The sequence below is a fragment of the Trichechus manatus genome, unplaced genomic scaffold (assembly GCF_000243295.1).
Source record: "Trichechus manatus latirostris isolate Lorelei unplaced genomic scaffold, TriManLat1.0 scaffold00099, whole genome shotgun sequence".
Taxonomy (NCBI): Eukaryota; Metazoa; Chordata; class Mammalia; order Sirenia; family Trichechidae; genus Trichechus; species Trichechus manatus.
The window spans coordinates 9271506-9289888 of NW_004444035.1; the positions used below are offsets into that span (position 1 = coordinate 9271506).

General features: G+C 42.6%; 1 protein-coding gene across 2 annotated transcripts in view; it reads left to right on the forward strand.

Annotated features, from left to right (window-relative positions):
* DLC1 (DLC1 Rho GTPase activating protein) overlaps window positions 1-12620 on the forward strand; it is a 482787-nt gene extending 470167 nt beyond the window's left edge. For both annotated transcript variants that reach the window (XM_004382791.1, XM_004382792.1), the window contains 8 exons: window positions 3802-3961; window positions 4071-4269; window positions 5840-6053; window positions 8218-8332; window positions 8958-9176; window positions 10114-10331; window positions 11108-11281; window positions 12285-12620. In XM_004382791.1, the coding sequence (XP_004382848.1) occupies window positions 3802-3961; window positions 4071-4269; window positions 5840-6053; window positions 8218-8332; window positions 8958-9176; window positions 10114-10331; window positions 11108-11281; window positions 12285-12405 (1420 nt within the window). In that variant the 3' untranslated portion in view covers window positions 12406-12620. The remainder of the gene's footprint in view (window positions 1-3801; window positions 3962-4070; window positions 4270-5839; window positions 6054-8217; window positions 8333-8957; window positions 9177-10113; window positions 10332-11107; window positions 11282-12284) is intronic.
* Window positions 12621-18383: the final 5763 nt, after the last annotated feature.

The window sequence follows — 18383 nt, forward strand, 5'->3', positions numbered from 1 at the left end:
GGATAACGTTGGGAAGAATAGTAATTCCAGAACACTTAACTGTGCTCATGTGGAATCTGTCATAGACCAAGAGGCATTCGTTCAAACAGAACAGGGGCATACTGCGTGGTTTAAAATCAGGAAAGGTACGCATCAGGATTGTATACTTTTGCCATATTTATTCGGTCTGTATGCTAAGCAAATAATCAGAGAAGCTGGACTGTATGAAGAAGAATGTGGTGTCAGGATTGAAGGAAGACTCATTAACAACCTGTGATAAGCAGATGACACAGTCTTCCTTGCTGAAAGTGAGGAGGACTTGAAGCACTTACTGATGAAGACCAAAGACCACAGCCTTCGGTATGGATTACACCTCAACATAAAATAAAAATCTGTACAACTGGACCAATAAGCAACATCATGATAAACAAAGAAAATATTGAAGTTGTTAAGGATTTCATTTTACTTTTATCCACTGTCAATGCCTATGGAAGCAGCAATCAAGAAATCAGATGACATACTGCATTGGGTAAATCTGCTGCAAAAGACCTCTTTAAAGTGTTGCAAAGCAAAGATACCACTTTGAGGACTAAGGTGTGCCTGACCCAAGCCATGGTATTTTCAGTCACCTTATATGCATGAAAAAGCTGGACAATGTATAAGGAAGACCCAAGAAGAATTGATGCCTTTGAATTATAACATTGGTGAAGAATATTGAATATACCATAGACTGCCAAAACATTGAACAAATCTGTTTTGGAAGAAGTACAGCCAGAATGCTCCTTAGAAATGAGGCTGGCAAGATTTCATCTCACATACTTTGGACGTGTTATCAGGAGGGACCAATCCCTGAAGGACATCATGCTTGGTAAAATAGAGGGTCAGTGAAAAAGAGGAAGACCCTCAATGAGATGCATTGACACAGTGGCTGCAAGAATGAGCTCAAGCATAGCAAGGATTGTGAGGATGGCGCAGGACCAGGCGCTGTTTTGTTCTGTTGTGCATAGGGTCGCTATGAGTCGGAATGGACTCGATGGCACCTAAAAACAAATCCTTTATTAATATCTTTAGTCTGTCATTCAAATGCATCCAGTCTGCATTCTTGAGATGGCATTTGTTACTGTTTAAGCCAGTATAGCTTTAGGGAATTGTCGGTGGGGTGGGTTGGTTGGGGTTTTCAGCTCTCTGAGTGATAAATTGCCCTTTGGTGGGGTTAGAATGCATTACTCTTCCATCAGATTGTCCAGGCCTCCTCCCTGGTGGTAGAATAGCCTCCTATAGGGAGAAGTATGTACAATATCAGATCATATTTATGGAAGGAAGGAAAGAATAGCATTGTTTAGATAATAAGATGTTATGAGACCACCATCAAAATGCTTAATGTACAGTTCCTAGCCTCATAATTCTATTCATGTATGTTTTTGTAAATCTTTTCTGATGTGAGTATTTATCGCACCTATCAAAATCTACCTGCGCTAAAGAGTTTAGGTTTTTTGGGGTATTTTTTCAGCAGAGACTCTCAAACAGTGAGTAATAAATGTAAGAAATTCATTACTCCAAGATATCATAGACTGAAATATAAATAAAGATGAAATGTATTGGATACATTGTTCATAATTACTTTTGGAAGTCACAACACGGCCTTTAGTTTGTATAACGTCAGATGTAGACTGCCAGGCTGCATGCGTCACGGATATGACCTGACATGTACAGATCTTAATTTTTCTAATATCAGTGTAAAATGAAGAAATGTCTCCAGAATTGACACCTCCGTGAATTTTTCAGTGTCAGCGGGGCATCCTTAAATCTTTTCACTAACCGGAGTGTTAATTATACAACCATACAACTGCCGCTTTTTATGAAAGCGGAGATGCGGCCCATGTCATCAGTAGCGTCTGTAGCACACCAGAGTTGCTGGAGAGGGTGGGCAGAGCAGCGTAGCTGTTCTTTTCTTCCTCCAGCTCCTCCTCTCTTCAGGACTCGCACTGATTTTCACTTCAGCACCAAAGCTCCTCCTGTTCAAAGACTGTTGTTATGTGAGCCTTGCTAAATACAGAAGTTGTTTGTTCTGAATGACAGAAATAAGTATTGACCAGTTTGTCCCCACATACTTTGGATTCTCGGTGGAGAGGGTAATGTGTTCTGTCCACATTCCGCTGAGGGGCTTTTCTCTCTGACAAAGCGAGTATTATGCACACTTATAGCTGTGATACCATATACTTAACGGTATGGAAACACAAATTTAAGTCCCCTCTTTAGCGTTGCCTTTCCTGGAGCTATAAACAGTAGTATGTTGTGACCGTCGGGAAGCACGCCAGAGTCGCAGTGGTCTGTCTTCTCCAGGGTTCCTCTGTGTTCCAGAGTCATACTTTCCCTGCTGGCTATTTAAAACTGCATATTTTAGATTCTCGTTTCGGAGGTGCCCCTCCCCCTTTCCCACTAAACCCCCAAGAATCTAAAAGTCCATAATACATCTTAAGTTCTGGTGAGTTTTTCCAGAGAGTCAAAACCAAATGTAAAAGCCTCGCATTGTGGGATCCGTGGCGTAGGGAAAAAAGTTCTACACAAAGTCCTTTTCCTGTTTGGCTTTGCCCTTTTTTGTCCCATTCAGGTAGGTCATTTGTAGAGCTGGGATGTCTGCTTGACAGCTTTAAATGCATGACATGGGTTTCCTGCTGTTGCATGTACTGCTGGGGGTGGCCCTGGTTTCAGGACTCTGGGGAACCTGGGGTAGGTTCACAAAACCCCCATTGTTCCCTTTTCCATCTTCCCTCAGAAACCTAAAGATATATTCTCCAGGGTCATCAGCAGGAGAATTTGTTTTGACTTAAGGTCATTCAGCTTGACCCCCACCTTTGAGCTCTGGAGTTTGGTTCTCATTAAGTTAGACCATTGTCGTGTGTTGGCTGTCTTCTCATCCAGTATTACCTGATCCTTTTTACCCTGAATGCCTTGAATCTCATCAGGAACTTAAAAATGATTATTGTCCTAGGACTAGAAGGCAGGAGGGGACAGGAAAGCTGATAATAGGGAACTCCAGGTTGAGAAGGGACAGTGTTGACATGTCGTGGGGGTGTTAACCAATGTTATAAAATGTGTGTACTATGTAATGAGAAACTATTTATTCTATAACCCTTCATCTAAAGTACAGTAAAAAAAATAATAAAGTTTAATTAAAAAAAAAGATTCTTGTCCTTTTTCAGGACGAATGGGAACTTGTTTATCAAACTATCAATGAAGCAACTAATTAGGGTATTGCATGCTATTCTCTACTTCTGGTTCTTCCTCTACCGCCATTTTGTAAGGAAGCCCAAGAGCTCTCAAGAATGTAGGCCTCAGTTTTCAGGGTTAACAGTGGAAGGAAAATCCCCAACTGAGGAAAGGTGACTGGGCCTTACAGCCCCAACTTAGACCAGCACTGCCCAATAGAACTGTCTGTGATGGTGGGAAGGTCCCATATCTGTACAGTCCAGAGTGGTAACTCTAGCCACAGATGGCTAGTAAGTGCTTAAAATGTGGAAGGTGCAACTGAGGAATTGAGTTTGTAATTTTTTTTAAAAGTTGCTTTATGGTAGTAAACATATATTACAAAACAATTGCCAGTTCAGCATTTTTTACGTGTGTAATTCAGTGACATTATGTTCATCATGTTGTACAACCATCATCACTATCCATTTCTGAATTTGAAATTTTATTTAATATAAATTTAAAGAGTTACCGTATCAGTGCATAGCTAGAGTTTGCAGGGTTTACCTGCAGAGATGGACAAGATGTAGACAGACAAGTGAACATATTTTCCCCTTTCTGTATTCTTTTAAACAGGGCTGTGCCCAAGTTCATGAAAAGGATCAAGGTTCCAGACTATAAGGACCGGAGTGTGTTCGGGGTCCCTCTGACGGTCAACGTGCAGCGCACAGGACAGCCCCTGCCACAGAGCATTCAGCAAGCCATGCGCTACCTCCGTAACCATTGCTTGGACCAGGTGCGTGCCCGCCCCACCTGCTGGTCCCGCTGAGTCGTGGGAGCCTTATCTAGCTGGGCAGTGACAACACTGCTTCCATCCTAACACTTGATGTTTTTCTTTCAAATAGGTCGGGCTTTTCAGAAAATCTGGGGTCAAATCTCGGATTCAGGCTCTTCGCCAGATGAATGAAACCACGGTGGATTTTGTCAGCTATGAAGGACAGTCTGCTTATGACGTGGCAGACATGTTGAAGCAGTATTTTCGAGATCTTCCTGAGCCACTAATGACGAACAAACTCTCAGAAACCTTCTTACAGATCTACCAATGTAAGTGTTCTTTGATTTGGGGATTGGTGGCTTTGGGGGAAAGTGGGGCTGGCTGAAGCCAGTGGCCTCTGTCTGTGTCCTTCTTTTGGACCCTCTTGGTGACCTCTTGGAAACATACATCATCATTTTTTTCCTGGGAACCTCCTTGCTTATGGAATAGCTTTCTTCATACTTACTGAATAATGCAAAAATACATTTCCCTCATCAGTCTCTAATTAGTCAAGCAGTTGTACATGTTTATATTCAGATCCAGGAGCTAGTTCTTTGATTCGTTTTTAGAACAGTGTTATCTAAGGTGTTTAGAAAAAGCAGGTACCCAGGAGATCTCACTCTCTCCCCTCGTCTGTGGAAATTTCAGTCACTGCACGTCTCTACTAGGGCTGTTGCATTTAAAACTTCACAGGTGTCTCCGTTGTTTATCTTGCTGTAAAATGAATAAATAATCTTATTCTGTTATTCATCTCAGCGTCTCCCAGAAATATTTGGGAAAACAATACCCGTGCCTTTCTCACTTTTAAGTAGAGCTTAAAGCAAACGGTTTTCTAAATTAATGATAAAGATCAGGATTATAACTTCGAGACCTTTGTGTTTCTCTTGGCTCTGGTTGGTATTACAGCAACGCAGTTTTAAAGCAGCTTCTCTCGCTGCTCAAATTGTCTTTAGAACTGGTATGTTGGACTTTATTTTATGAGAAATGGAGCTGCTCTGGATTATTTCATTATTTGTTTCATCCTTTCAGATTTTATGAAAACACAGGTCAAATTTTCCCCACCAAGGTATTTGTTATGTATTGTAACCATGGAGCTGTTTAATCAGTTTGTCCAATGGACTGCCTTTGAGTGACTTGATTTTTTCCACCGCATGCTTTTTAAAGAGTTGCCTGGTAAAGGAGCCCTGAAGGCTAGGTTCAGCCTTTCCTACATATGTATTAATTTATGGGTTCGTTTCTCAAGAATGTCTTTTTGTAATAGCCTCTCAGTATACCTTCTCAAATTTAAGGAATTGCTAGTTAAATGTGCCTGTTACGTAAATTGACTGAATATTTTAGCAACTTAACTTTTCCTGTCTCAAGAATGAGTAAATCAGTTAAAAGTGTCAAAAGTCCCCAGAGATACTGAACATTTTCTTGTCAAGGCTAAGAGATCTCTCAGGTCTTATCCTCTTGTACCTATCTTAGATAAGACTTTTTCTTGAAGCCAAACAAACAAGTTTATGATGCTTTCAGTCATTGAAAATGGTAAACTGGGGATTTTTAAAAAGGGCCTACAACAGAAAAACTGCTCTGTAAAAAAAAGAGCAGGCATGGGCTGAACTCTGAGGTGGATTTGGGAGTATATGGGCATTGTGGGTGTTTAAAAATCTTAGCTCCTCCACACAGCAGGAAGTACTTGAGGGTAGAGCTGCTGGTGGCAATCCATAATTTCTTTCGTATTAACCTCTGGTACACTTTCTGCAAGTGCTCATTCAGTACTGGGCTGAGGTAGTTGAAACTGATATTTGCTTTGGGACGCTTCCTTGCAATGTCCATGGAAAATCACTGAGTTGATGGGGAAATGCTGGTGTTGTGCAGATGTGCCCAAGGACCAGCGCCTCCAGGCGATCAAGGCCGCCATTATGCTCCTGCCGGATGAGAACCGGGAGGTTCTCCAGACACTGCTTTATTTCTTGAGCGACGTCACAGCTGCTGTAAAAGAAAACCAGATGACGCCAACCAACCTCGCTGTGTGCTTAGCGCCTTCCCTCTTCCACCTCAATACCCTGAAGAGAGAGAATTCTTCCCCAAGGTATGGCTCAGATGAGGTGTGCACGATGCTCGGCTGACAGGACTGAGCAGCCTGCATTTCCTTCCAGGGCTGGCACCGTATTCGTGTGGGATTGTTACTGCTCTCCCTGAATGAGTTAGACCACCTTCAGCCACAGCACACCACCTCTTCTGGACTTCTCTCTTTCCCTCTCAGCCCTGGGGGTATGACTCTAGACAATCTAGTTAACAGCCAGATTGTGAGAGAGATTTGGAGCCTCACTGTGAGGTGGCAGGTGTTGAGTCTCCGTGCCCTTCAGTACCCCCTGAGGCAGGCCTCATATTGCCATCATACTTTCTGCCACAAAGCGTTTTGTGACTCACTGACCTAAGAAACTAGAATGGAGGTAAGATCTCTGTCCCCTTGGCCTCTGCGTGGTCCATCACGCCGATCTCCTGGGTCGGTGCTAGAAGTTCAAAGGCAATGCACCCCCTGCCGTCAAGTTGATTCCAACTCATAGCGACCCTATAGAACAGAGTGGAACTTCCCCACAGAGTTTCCAAGGAGCGCCTGGTGGATTTGAACTGCTTACCTTTTGGTTAGCAGCGACAGCACTTAACCACTACACCACCAGGGTTTCCAAAAGGCAGTGAAGTCGGGTCTAAAAGAACTAAGGTTAACGCTGAGCCTCAGAACTGCCTATTCAGGATCTGGCCTAAAACAATTGTTTGCAAAATTTCCGCCTAAAACACACAAGTACAAGATGAAGGTGGCCGTGGAGAAAGTCTTGGTTATCTGACAAATAACGGCGGGAGTCTTTCCCAAGCCCTTGTTCTGTCCGGGAGCAGGGGTGGGCCCTTCACACTGGTTTATCTCATTTACTCCTCCTGACAGCAGTAACAGGTGAAGAGCCTGTTGATATCTGCTGGACATCTGAGGAAGGTGCACCTAGGGGAAGGTTAGTTAAGGAGGTAACTTGCCCCTTTCTAACAGAAAGAAATGGCAGAGCCAGTTGGAGTCTCTTATCTGTCTAAAGACCTTACTCGGCTGCTAACCAACAGGTCGGCAGTTCCAATCTACCAGCTGCTCCTTGGACATCCTCTGGGGCAGTTCTGCTCTGTCCTGTAGGATCGCTGTGAGTCAGAATCGACTCGACGGCGGCGCGTTGGGTTTTGTTGTTCTCCCGGGGTGTAGGGGCAGTGGTGATTCAGGGGTAGAATTCTCCTCCTCCATGTGCGAGACCCGGGTTCTATTCTCAGCCAGTGCCCTGCGTGCACAGCCACTACCATTCTGGCACTGGAGACTTGTGTGTTGCTATGATGCTGATAGGTTTCAGCAGAGCTTCCAGACTAAAACAGACTAGGGAGAAAGGCCTGGTGATCTACTTCCAAAAGAATCAGCCAGTGAAAGCCCTGCAGATCACAACCGTGTGATCCACAGGACCGGGCAGTGTTTCCTTCCATTGTGCGTGGCTGCCGTGAGTCGGGAGTTGACTCGGCAGCAGTTAACAACACACCAGCGTTTGTGTGACAAAGGAGTCGCCAACTGGACTTAACCCCCACGAACTGAATCCATACAGCTGTCCGAGGGAACCTGAAAATATTTCTTAGAGGCACGAGGCCTAGGTGGGCTAGTTGAAGTCAGCTTTGCTTCTGAAAGCCACACAGTGCTTAAATATCCTTTTAACTGGATCTGAAAGTTGACTGGGACATTCCAGCTTCAATGGGATAGAGAGTGAGAATGAGTGGAAGAGAGAGATCAGATAAGATTAAGGCAAAACCCTTAGGATACAATAGAGTTATCCTCACCTTTGGGAAGAGATCCTGTTTATTTAAACAGGAAAGAATTGTGACACTATTTACCCCAACCGCCAGTGGCGTCCACCCACACGCTCCTCAGAATCCTCCTTCCTTCCTCCCTGCCACACATACGTAGGCCTTGCACGCTGTCCTACTTAATACACAAACCTGTTTAATGTAATGGTTTTAAATAGCCTGGATCGCATTAGAACGATCTCTTTAATGTTTTTTTTTTTGTGTGTGTGTGGTTCATAAAACTTCGAGAAACTCTGATGACCAAAGCAAAGGTCTCTTGAACTTTTTAACAGCAAATAGACTCCAGTGAAATGTTTCTTTCTAAAAGACACACTGATTAAAAATATATAGTGTTTTCACTCTCTCCGCCGACCCCTTGTCCTCCTACCTAGGGTAATGCAGAGAAAACAAAGCTCCGGCAAACCAGATCAGAAGGATTTGAACGAGAACCTGGCTGCCACTCACGGGCTGGCCCATATGATTGCCGAGTGCAAGAAGCTTTTCCAGGTGAGGAGTAGGGGATCCTTGGCCCCTCTGTTAAGAGGGTCGTGCGAATAGGGACATATTAGGTGCAGTAATTGCTTGCTTGTTAGAAAAAGATCTTTTCCGTGGCTGGAGATTACATACATAACCTGAAAGTGCAACCTTTTTATAGACTGGAGCCCTGGTGGCAAAGTGGTTAAGAGCTCAGGCTGCTAACCAAAAAGGTCGGCAGTTCGAATCCACCAGCCACTTCTGGAACTAATTAGAATTTAATATGTTTAACGTTTATAAACCTCGACTTGAAAAGCAACAAGGTAACTGAAACTAAAATTCTGTGTCAGAGAAACCTTCCCAGATCAACGTAAGCCCTGTTTTAGTTCCTTAGGCGCCCAGTGAAGCTTTTCAAAGAAGAATCATACCTTACCTGAGAATAACTTTGTAGACACCTTTATGAAGATGACCTGTTTCTCTCCTCACGATACCATGTGAGGCTGGTAGGGACAGCCACCATCTGTTGGAAACGGTAGGAGAGGACTGGATGACCTGCATTGGATTCTGTCCATTATTTCTGCCCCGCCACGTCCACTGCTAGCAGTGGGAATGACTTCAGGTGGGCTGAGCCCCTTTATTGCTCTCGTGTTCCTCGCAGGTACCTGAGGAAATGAGCCGATGTCGGAATTCCTATACCGAACAAGAGCTGAAGCCCCTCACTCTGGAAGCATTGGGACGCCTCGGTAGCGACAAGTCAGCTGACTACCAATACTTCCTCCAGGACTGTTTGGACGGTCTGTTCAAAGAGGTCAAAGAGAAGTTCAAAGGCTGGGTCAGCTACTCTACCTCTGAGCAAGCGGAACTGTCCTATAAGAAGGTCCGTCTCCTCCCTGCTGTCAGCCAGTTGCTTCCTGGTGGTCAGCACTTGGCTTCTGCAGAGACAAGGCCCTTGTGCCACACTGTGAATGACACTGGAATTCTCTGGACTGTTTTACTGATAGTACTGGACTTCAGGACATTTTATTACATCTTAAACTTTTCCATAATTTGGTCAGAATCCCTCTGCACTCTCCCCTAGTCTCAGGCACAAACCCTTGGCCTTTTAATAAGTGGGAGGCACTTGGGGGAAAGTTAACTGGTTAGGACTGAGAGCCCCTTGGTGGCATGGATAGCATCCTGTATGGCTGAACACGATAGGTCAAAGGAGGTATTCGTTGGTACCAGCTCTGCCTCCTTGAATGTAGAGAAAAATGAGAGCAGCCTGTTTGGTCATGCGGACTGTCGGGTGCTAACAAAAGAAATGATCTCACTCTTTTACACTGACCCTGATATGGGTCCCAGAGAAAGAAATGTAACAGTTTTGACCAGAGGTGACACCAGCTGTTCTTTTCACTTTCTGGCCTGCTCTTGAGTGCTCTTGTAGACAGCGGACAGCGGCCTGTGAAAGCCGTAGGTAATTAACTAGCCTCCAAATACATGACTGGGAGTCCCTGGGTGGTGCAGACAGTTAACGCGCTCGCCTGCGAACCAAAAGGTTGAAGGTTCACATCCACCCAGAGGCACCTTGGGAGAAAGGCCAGATGATCTGCTTTCGGAAAAGCAGCCATTAAAAATTCCAGGGAGCACAGTTCTACTCTGACACACACGGAGTCACCATGAGTCAAAGTCAACTCAGTGTCAACTGGTTAGAGCTGTAATAACCAGTTATAAGTCGTAGTACTAAACGTATGACCATGTATCCAGCTCACATTTTTACTTTAAAGTTCAAGTGTGTATGAATTTTCTTAACATTGAAAAACACATCCTCTTTCCAGGTGAGTGAAGGGCCCCCTCTAAGGCTTTGGAGGTCAACCATTGAAGTCCCCGCAACACCTGAGGAAATCTTAAAACGTTTACTTAAAGAGCAGCACCTCTGGGATGTAGACCTGTTGGATTCAAAAGTGATTGAAATCCTGGACAGCCAAACAGAAATTTACCAGTACGTCCAGAATAGCATGGCACCGCATCCTGCCCGGGACTACGTTGTCCTGAGGTAAGAGCTCTCAAATTGATCACTGTGGCCGGGGTGACAAGCCTGTATTAACTGAGTCTTACAGCATGATAAACTACTCCAGTAGAATCCAAGCTTCCAGTAAAGTGTTGATCCCTTACAAATACGGGTAAATCGACCTTTACTCCAGCAGTGGTCTGTTCATCACTGAAAATAGTTTGAACTCTTTCGACATTGAGCTCAGAAAGGAAGCACATTGAGATGCATATGCTCATTGGTAGCAGATTTTTGCCCCATTTAGGATAGATTTTCTGGTTAGAAACAGCTTATCGTTTGGATCCTGATCTAGTGAATGAATAAGCCAGGAAATAGCATTTGGGTCCCAAGTGAGATGTGGTGCAGACTGATTTATAAGCCGTTCATAAATTCTCTAGAGGGGTTATGGAAAGAGGAATTCCAAAAATTTTTGAGGGAATGTAACATTGTTAGAATAAGTCAAGAGCTTTTCACACAGAACAGTGCTCATGTGGACGTCCATGTTCTAATACACTTGTTAAATGTAAGAATTTTTTTCCAGTCACACTGTCAATTTGTTCTCTTTCAAAGAAGTGACTCTGCATATATGCGCACCTTAGAGCGTTTCTGTATGGAGTTACTCCTGGGACAGCTGTTCAGAAGAGTACCACTTATCAGGGCTGCGGGACACCATATACCCCCCAGTGCTGGCCCCTCAGCTTCCTCCTCTAATCGTGAGACCACATTTTAAAACTTGGCTTCCAGGAAATCCCATTTTTCCCCCTCTGGTTTTGTCTCTGCAGAACATGGAGGACGAATTTACCCAAGGGAGCATGTGCCCTTTTACTCACCTCTGTGGATCACGACCGCGCACCTGTGGTGGGTGTGAGAGTTAATGTGCTCCTATCTAGGTATCTGATCGAACCCTGCGGGTCAGGAAAATCCAAACTCACCTACATGTACAGAGCTGATCTAAGGTATCTTCTGATTCCGATTCCTTGGCCTTGGGGAGGGTGGTGAAGAGTCAGATTTCGTCAGATGCAAAGAATGGCTGAAACGGATACAGGTACATCACTGTATCTTGGTTACTGCATGGAGAGCGGCACTTAGAAAGAAGCGTCTTCCTGTTTCTTCGTTTTTTGGGTACCACCTCCTGATTTCTGTCCCTCAAAATGTGCTAAAACGATGAGGATATGGTGGTTCTGCTAAGAACGTAAAACCACAGGAAATGATCAATTAATTTAAACTGGCAAGCTAATATTTTATATTCAAAGATGTTTGAATCATGACATGCACTTCTAATAATTAGGCCTGTACCTTTTGCCAGAGCCCTGGTGGCACAGTGGTTAAGAGCTCGGCTACTAACCACAAGCTCAGCAGTTCAAATCCACCAGCTGCTCCTTGGAAACCCTATGGGGCAGTTCTACTCTGTCCTACAGGGTCGCTATGAGTTGGAATTGATTTGACAGCAACAGGCTGGTTTTTTTGTTATTGGTGGTGGTGTTTTGGTTTTTGTACCCTTTTCCGTAGATGACCATATATTTAGATCAGAAAATTAGTGAAATGGAGCAATACAAAGAAAAGAACCTCTGAAAGCTCCTTTTCCTAAGGGACTGTCATGTTAAGTAAATTCTCATTTCAGTCCTTCTTCAAGTGTCCATGTGATCTGTTTGTTATATACGCCAAAACTCGCCCTCAACAGTTCCATGCTGTATCTTTCCTCATTTTGTTGTCCCGCAAGAAATTCTGGTCCCAAATGTTGAATGGATGTGCCAGGAGATTACCTTGCAAGGTTAAGAGTCATCTTTATTTATACATTTTGCTGATCAAGAAATAGAAGGGTACTAAATAGACAATAGATAAGTGGTAACTCTGGTGAAGGGTAAGACTTCAAAAACGAAATGGAAGGGTATTGAGAATTTCTGGTTATTTCAGCGCTTTCCAGCTGAGTCGTTCTTCTGCTTCTCCGTTTTCCTGTAGGGGCCGCATGCCAGAGTGGTATACAAAATCTTTTGGACATTTGTGTGCAGCCGAAGTTGTAAAGATACGAGACTCTTTCAGCAACCAGAACACTGAGACCAAAGACAGCAAGTCGAGGTGATTAGTGAAGCAAAGTGACTGCGTCCACCATCTGGGCATTTGTTTCAGAGCCCTTGCCAGTCCTTGGATGAATGGGTTCTCCCTCCAATCCTGAAACAGAAAACTACAAATTGGACTGCAGGAATTAAGACTATAGCGATTCGATACATTTTTTAAAGCTGCTTCCTGTTTGTTGAAGGTCTGTCGTATAGACCTTGACTGGAATATATAAGACTGCAAAAAAAAAAGTATTTGTAATTGTATTCGAATTGCTTCTGAGAAGCAAAACTCTTTAAAATACATTATGGAAGATGATGAAGATACTTCATTCTCTTGTGGTATTAGTATATGTGTACCTATGTCATCTATTTGCAGTGCGTGGAGGGACTGGTGTATCCACTGGAATAGATGGTACTCTCTGATGTGTTTCCTCACTGAGATGAGCAAAGAAAGGTTTGCACAGAGGAGTGTGTGAATGTGTGTTTGGTGCTGGTTGAATGGCGTAGACATGCAGGTTGAAACAGTGTCTGGCACACTGAGACGCCTCCGAGAAGGATATTGGCGAGTCGGGTTTAGTTTAACATGGAATCTCTGACTACCCATGGATCCATCCAGAAAGGAGACCCAACACTCTTGTTCGTTTGCTTTTTTTTTTTTTTTCTGAATTATTAAGCATTTTCCTTCTCCTCCACCAACCTCTTCTTTACCTTCAAGCTAATTGTAGTAGACTTACTCTTACATCCCATTTCAGATGCAGTTTGTTTTTGGACCGGATTACAAATAGTAACGATCGTTTTTAACCAGCAGAGATTACTCCAGGGATGACCCTCCACCACTGCCACACCCCCTTACTGACTCCAAAATACAATTTTTTTTTTAGGCTGGATGTGAAAACTGAACGCTCTAATATTTACTCCTGAATCAAGCATCAAAACTGTGCACCTGTTAGAATTATTTGCATTTTCTTATTTATAACAGAAATACTTTAAAACAGAGGAACCGATGTATCTCCCAGGGAAACCCCTATAAATTTAACCCAACCACAAAAGTTCTCTCTTTTTTTTTTTTATTTGATTCATTAACAGTATTTTTGAAAGCTGCACATGTTTATTAACTGGGTTTGTCCTTATCAGCAAATAATGTTTTCTGTTTTGAGGACCTGTTTTGCTTAGTATTTCCTGCATTTCTTTTCCTTTATAATGCCCTTGGGATATATGTTAGTGGTAACGGGAAATAGTAATCGTAGTTTTTTTTAAAAAAAAAAAAAAAAGGCAGCGCAGTTTTTTGGAAGGGTGGTCTTTATACAGGTTTAACTGTAAGGGTAAAGTGACTCGAGAGACAGTATTAATAAATTTATTTTGTATGGATCAGAAGTGAGTACTGTATGAATGAGAGTTGTAAGAAGGATTTTTATTTTGTTATAATTTAGTTACCATTGTCAGTGTTATTTCAAAGGTTCTTTGAAGAATTTGCGGGGGAGCAGAGTAGAGTTTTAAAGTTTGAGTATTTTGGATATCAGTGTTCCTCATGAAGATATATGCTTGTATATTCAATTTTAATGGCTTTCAGGTTTGTAAGATTGTATGCTGTATATATACCATTCTATTAAGATATGTGTCCACATGTCCACTGTGCTTTCAAACATAGATAAAGCATGATAAAGATTATTATTTAAAATATACTTGTATTTATACCTCAGATATTCTTTTGGGTTTTGTACCTCAAGGCTTTTTTTTTTTTTCTATTGTAAATACACTTTACATGAATACAGTTTAAGTGAAAAGAAAATAAAAGGAAGAGGTTTATAACTTGCTCTATATCTGTACAGAATATAACCAGTAAGTGCACTATTAAATGTTTAAAATAAGGGAAAAGTCTGGCCTGCTTTCCTTTATATTGCATCTCACTCCCACCCTTGAAACCACAGATTGCACAGCATATGGTTCTAGTATCAAATAAAATCAAAATACACATTTACTGAAGGAAAAATTGGACTGCAAATCATTCCAAGGCCAACTGCAGCTGAGCCACTCACTGACAGGAAAGCCTGGTGAAGGTTCAGGAAACATGGAGACTCTCTCCAAACAAAGACCCAGCTTGGAAGCATTGCTGAGAAAGTTACAAGAATAAGCAACAGAAAGATGCTCATAAACAAAGCCAAGGTCACTGATTAATTCCACAAAAGGTCTCTTTCCCACTGTTGGGCTTTCCTGTTGAAGGGATTCCTTGCATATTTGACTAGAGAAGAATCCAGACGATATGAGCATTTTGAAGAACTCTGCTTAAGTCACCTAAAGCAGTATTGCCACACCTTACTCACGTCACTGATGGCCTAGATTGTAAGCTCTCTGAGGGCAAGGCTCGTCCGTCTGTGTTCCCTTCAGTGGTTGGCAGTGTTTTGTACTTGTAGGCACCTAATAAATGTATCATTTGCTAAATTTAATTGCTTGTATTAGCTTATGTTATTTGAAAGGGAAGAGAATCTAGAATACGATCCGTCTTACACCTTTGCTTTGGTTCGTCACACCCCACTTTGAGTTTATAAGGATTGAAAATGATGAAACCTAACGGGATCTTAAGATTTAGACTGATGAAGATGGGACTGTAGATTCTGTGGACACTGATTCTAAGTTAGAGTTCTTTTTGATGGAATTTTAACCAATCTTGTTTCTCAGATGCAATGTGATGTCCATCTTAGCAGAGGTTTTATTTGTCAGATGTTTACACGGAGGATGGTCAAAAGGGAACAAAAAGCCCAACCCAATTATAATTTTTTAAGAAGCCACACACACTCCGAACGCTTTTTTGTTTGACTCTGCCTCCAGACCTGTTTTCTGCAGAGCCGTGTAAAATAAAGATTAAAATGTGGGCCTGAAATGATTTAATCATTTGAAGAGTTCTGAAATCTTAGGTTACCAATAGATTTCCAAAGGTTAGGGTTGGGGCGGAAGCTCTCTCTGGTCTCATTTCTAGGTTTAGATTGTTTTTGTCCCACTACCCAGTGTTTATTCAATTCCTTTAGTCCGTGATACCCCACACTGTGATCAGTACCGATTCATGGTGGCGCAGTGGTTAAGAGCTAGGCTGCTGAAAGGTTGGCAGTTTGAATCCACCAGACGCTCCTTGGAAACCCCATGGGGAAGTTCCACTGTCTTACAAGGTCATTGTTGAGTCGGAATCAACTCCATGGCAACGGGTTTGGATTTTGGTTTTGATGCTTAGTACCGAACGTACTGGTATCATCCTGCCCTCACAGAATTCACACGCCAAGCAGGGGCTTGGTGTCACAGCAGAAGTTACAATGCCATGCAGTGAGCATTGGGACAGGCTGCTACCCGCTAAGGAGGATTACCTGAGATCTCAAGCAAACAAGGCTCAAGGTAATTGTTATACTCAAACGGCCGTGCTTTCCAATTTGTAGAAGTAACTTGGAAAATTCTAACAAAATTAAATGCTTCATGAAGACATTTTTTTCAGGGCAGATGGAGACAAGTGAGTTTTTGAAACGTAAAATCTGAAGAAAAGGAAGATGATGTTAGACCATCAACCCAAAATTGGTGCTTCCCAACATCACTAGTTAGAGGTATGTGTGTGCGTATGCACACGCGTGCACACACGTGCATAAGTTTACAGAGGTATGAAGATTTTTATATCTATATTCATGTGCCTTTATGTCATTTTTGGCTACTTTGTCTACACTTATTTTAACCTCACACCCACCCCACAAGGTATAGGTATTCTACAGTGAGAATATGGCTTAGAGAGTTAGTGACAAATTAAGATCCCTGGAACTGTAAGAACTAGAGCTGAGATTTTCAGCTCAGGTCCACTATACCAGACCACCATCCATTTGCTGATCTTTCCCTAATCAGGAAGGCACATTTCTTGTAGCAAGAGCCAGTCCCCTCTAGCCTGAGCATCAGAATCAGGAAGGTTAGGAAAATGAAGGTCCATAGCAAAATAACCACATTTGTCAGAGTCCCAGAGAAATTAGATTTTTCTGTCACCTCATTACTGAAATGACATCAGAGAAATGAAATAGGTCAGGATCAATATGAAGCAACAGTTCTGTTTTAGGTTCATGGTTGACAGAATTTTAATTCTGTCTAGCAAATCAAATATATGATATGGAATGTACAGGCAAGGACTTCCCTTATTCCAACCTGCGTAACATGGAAAAATAAACCAGTTGCCGTCAAGTCGATTCCGACTCTTGGTCACCTGTGGAAGGAGGACATACATTCTCCCCATTTGCAAGCACAAAGCAATCAGACAGCGGTGATCGCCTGAAACCCTCTTAGTTCCTGTGAACTTCCATTATTACTTCAGGAGCAGAAGAGGAAGATTTACTTACAGGCCTCTTACCTTACAGCCCAGGGCAAGAATCTGCAATCCCTCATATGCCCTTCCTACCACACAAGACAAGTGGCTACTGAGATATTCGGGTGGTGACTTGAAAAGCAAGGGCTATTCCAATGTAAGGGAACAGTTGTGAAAGCAAAGTGGAATTTAGTCCAAATGCTTTACCTCACCTACCTATTGAAGCATACATTAATGATTATAATGCAGAAATCCTAAACAATGAGATCATCTTTGTGTTCCATCAGAGTGAAATTTGCCTAAGGAATTTAAATTCCAGTTGCCTAAAGAATGCAAATTACAAAAGGCCTCAAAGAGCCTGTAGCTGGGGAAGCTCAAGTAGGTCTGGGCATTTGCAATGAGTCTGGGCCCATGCTCAAGGGGAACCACAGTCCTTTGTGGGAAGGGAGTTTGCTAAATCATAGGGTTTCCTAGGAGCAGCTGGTAGATTCGAACTGCCAACCTTTTGGTTAGCAGCCATAGCTCTTAACTACTGTGCCACCAGGGCTCCTTGGCAGCTGTAACCCTAAATAATTACTCTCTCTGTGTATACACAGTTCCCATTAAAGCAGTTGATTTGCCTGTCTGGACCCAACGCTGTGTTGACATCTGTAGGATAAACACCTCTTTGCAGAGATTTTTCATCTCATTGGGCCAAAAAGAAGATTCAGAGCTAGAAATGTTGCCACATGTGGGAGGTTTTCACTCCTTTCCTCTTCCCTGTTAAAACACAAAGCATTGTGGTAAGGAAACACTTACTTCTGACTGAGAGTGGCTCTCATCAACCATGATGAGTGATTTGTTTCCCTTAAGACGGCGTGCTCCCCAAGGAATTGTTTCAAAAAGCCTTTTAGATTTCAAATACTTTTAAAATACAAATGTCCTTTGCCCAAGTCTGAATGAACTCATTGAGCTAGCATGTATTAAGCATCGTAATTTGCAGGCACTGGGATACATGCTTTGGAAAAGGCTACCAGCTCTTTTAAATGTCATAGCAGTCCTTTGAAGCAACGCCTCTTTGCCCCATTTTATAGGTGAAAATATTTCAAGAGGCAGGAAGTCTTGAATAAAGTAGCTATATAAAATTTGCAAAGGAACTCAAAAAATTCTAGAGCAGCACAATCCAATAGAACATTCTGTGATAATGGAAATGTTCCCTAACTGTGCTAGTACCGGAGCCACTAGCCCATGTGGCTGTTGAGCATTTGCATTGTGGTTACTGCAAATGAGGAGCTGAAAGTTAAATTTTATTTAATTTTCATTAATTTTAATTTAAATAGCCACATGCGGCTGCTGTATTGGATAGCGCAGTTCTTGAGTGATGGTCTTCTTAGCAAATTTTATTTCAAAGGCCTAAAAATATTTCTGGAGTCCCTGTGTGGAGTAAATGGTTAGCACTTGGCCACTAACCGAAAGGTTGGAGGTTCAAGTCCACTTAGAGTCGCCTTGGAAAAAAGACCTGGGGATTTACTTCTGAAAAGTCAGCCGTTGAAAACCCTGTGGAGCACAGTTCTACTCTGACACACGTGGGTTGCCATGAGTCAACAGCAACTAGTAAGAATATTTCCAAACAGTCCAATCCCTGTCTCTCTCTTCCATACATAATAATCCTTTTTAAATATATATGTATATGGTAGATAT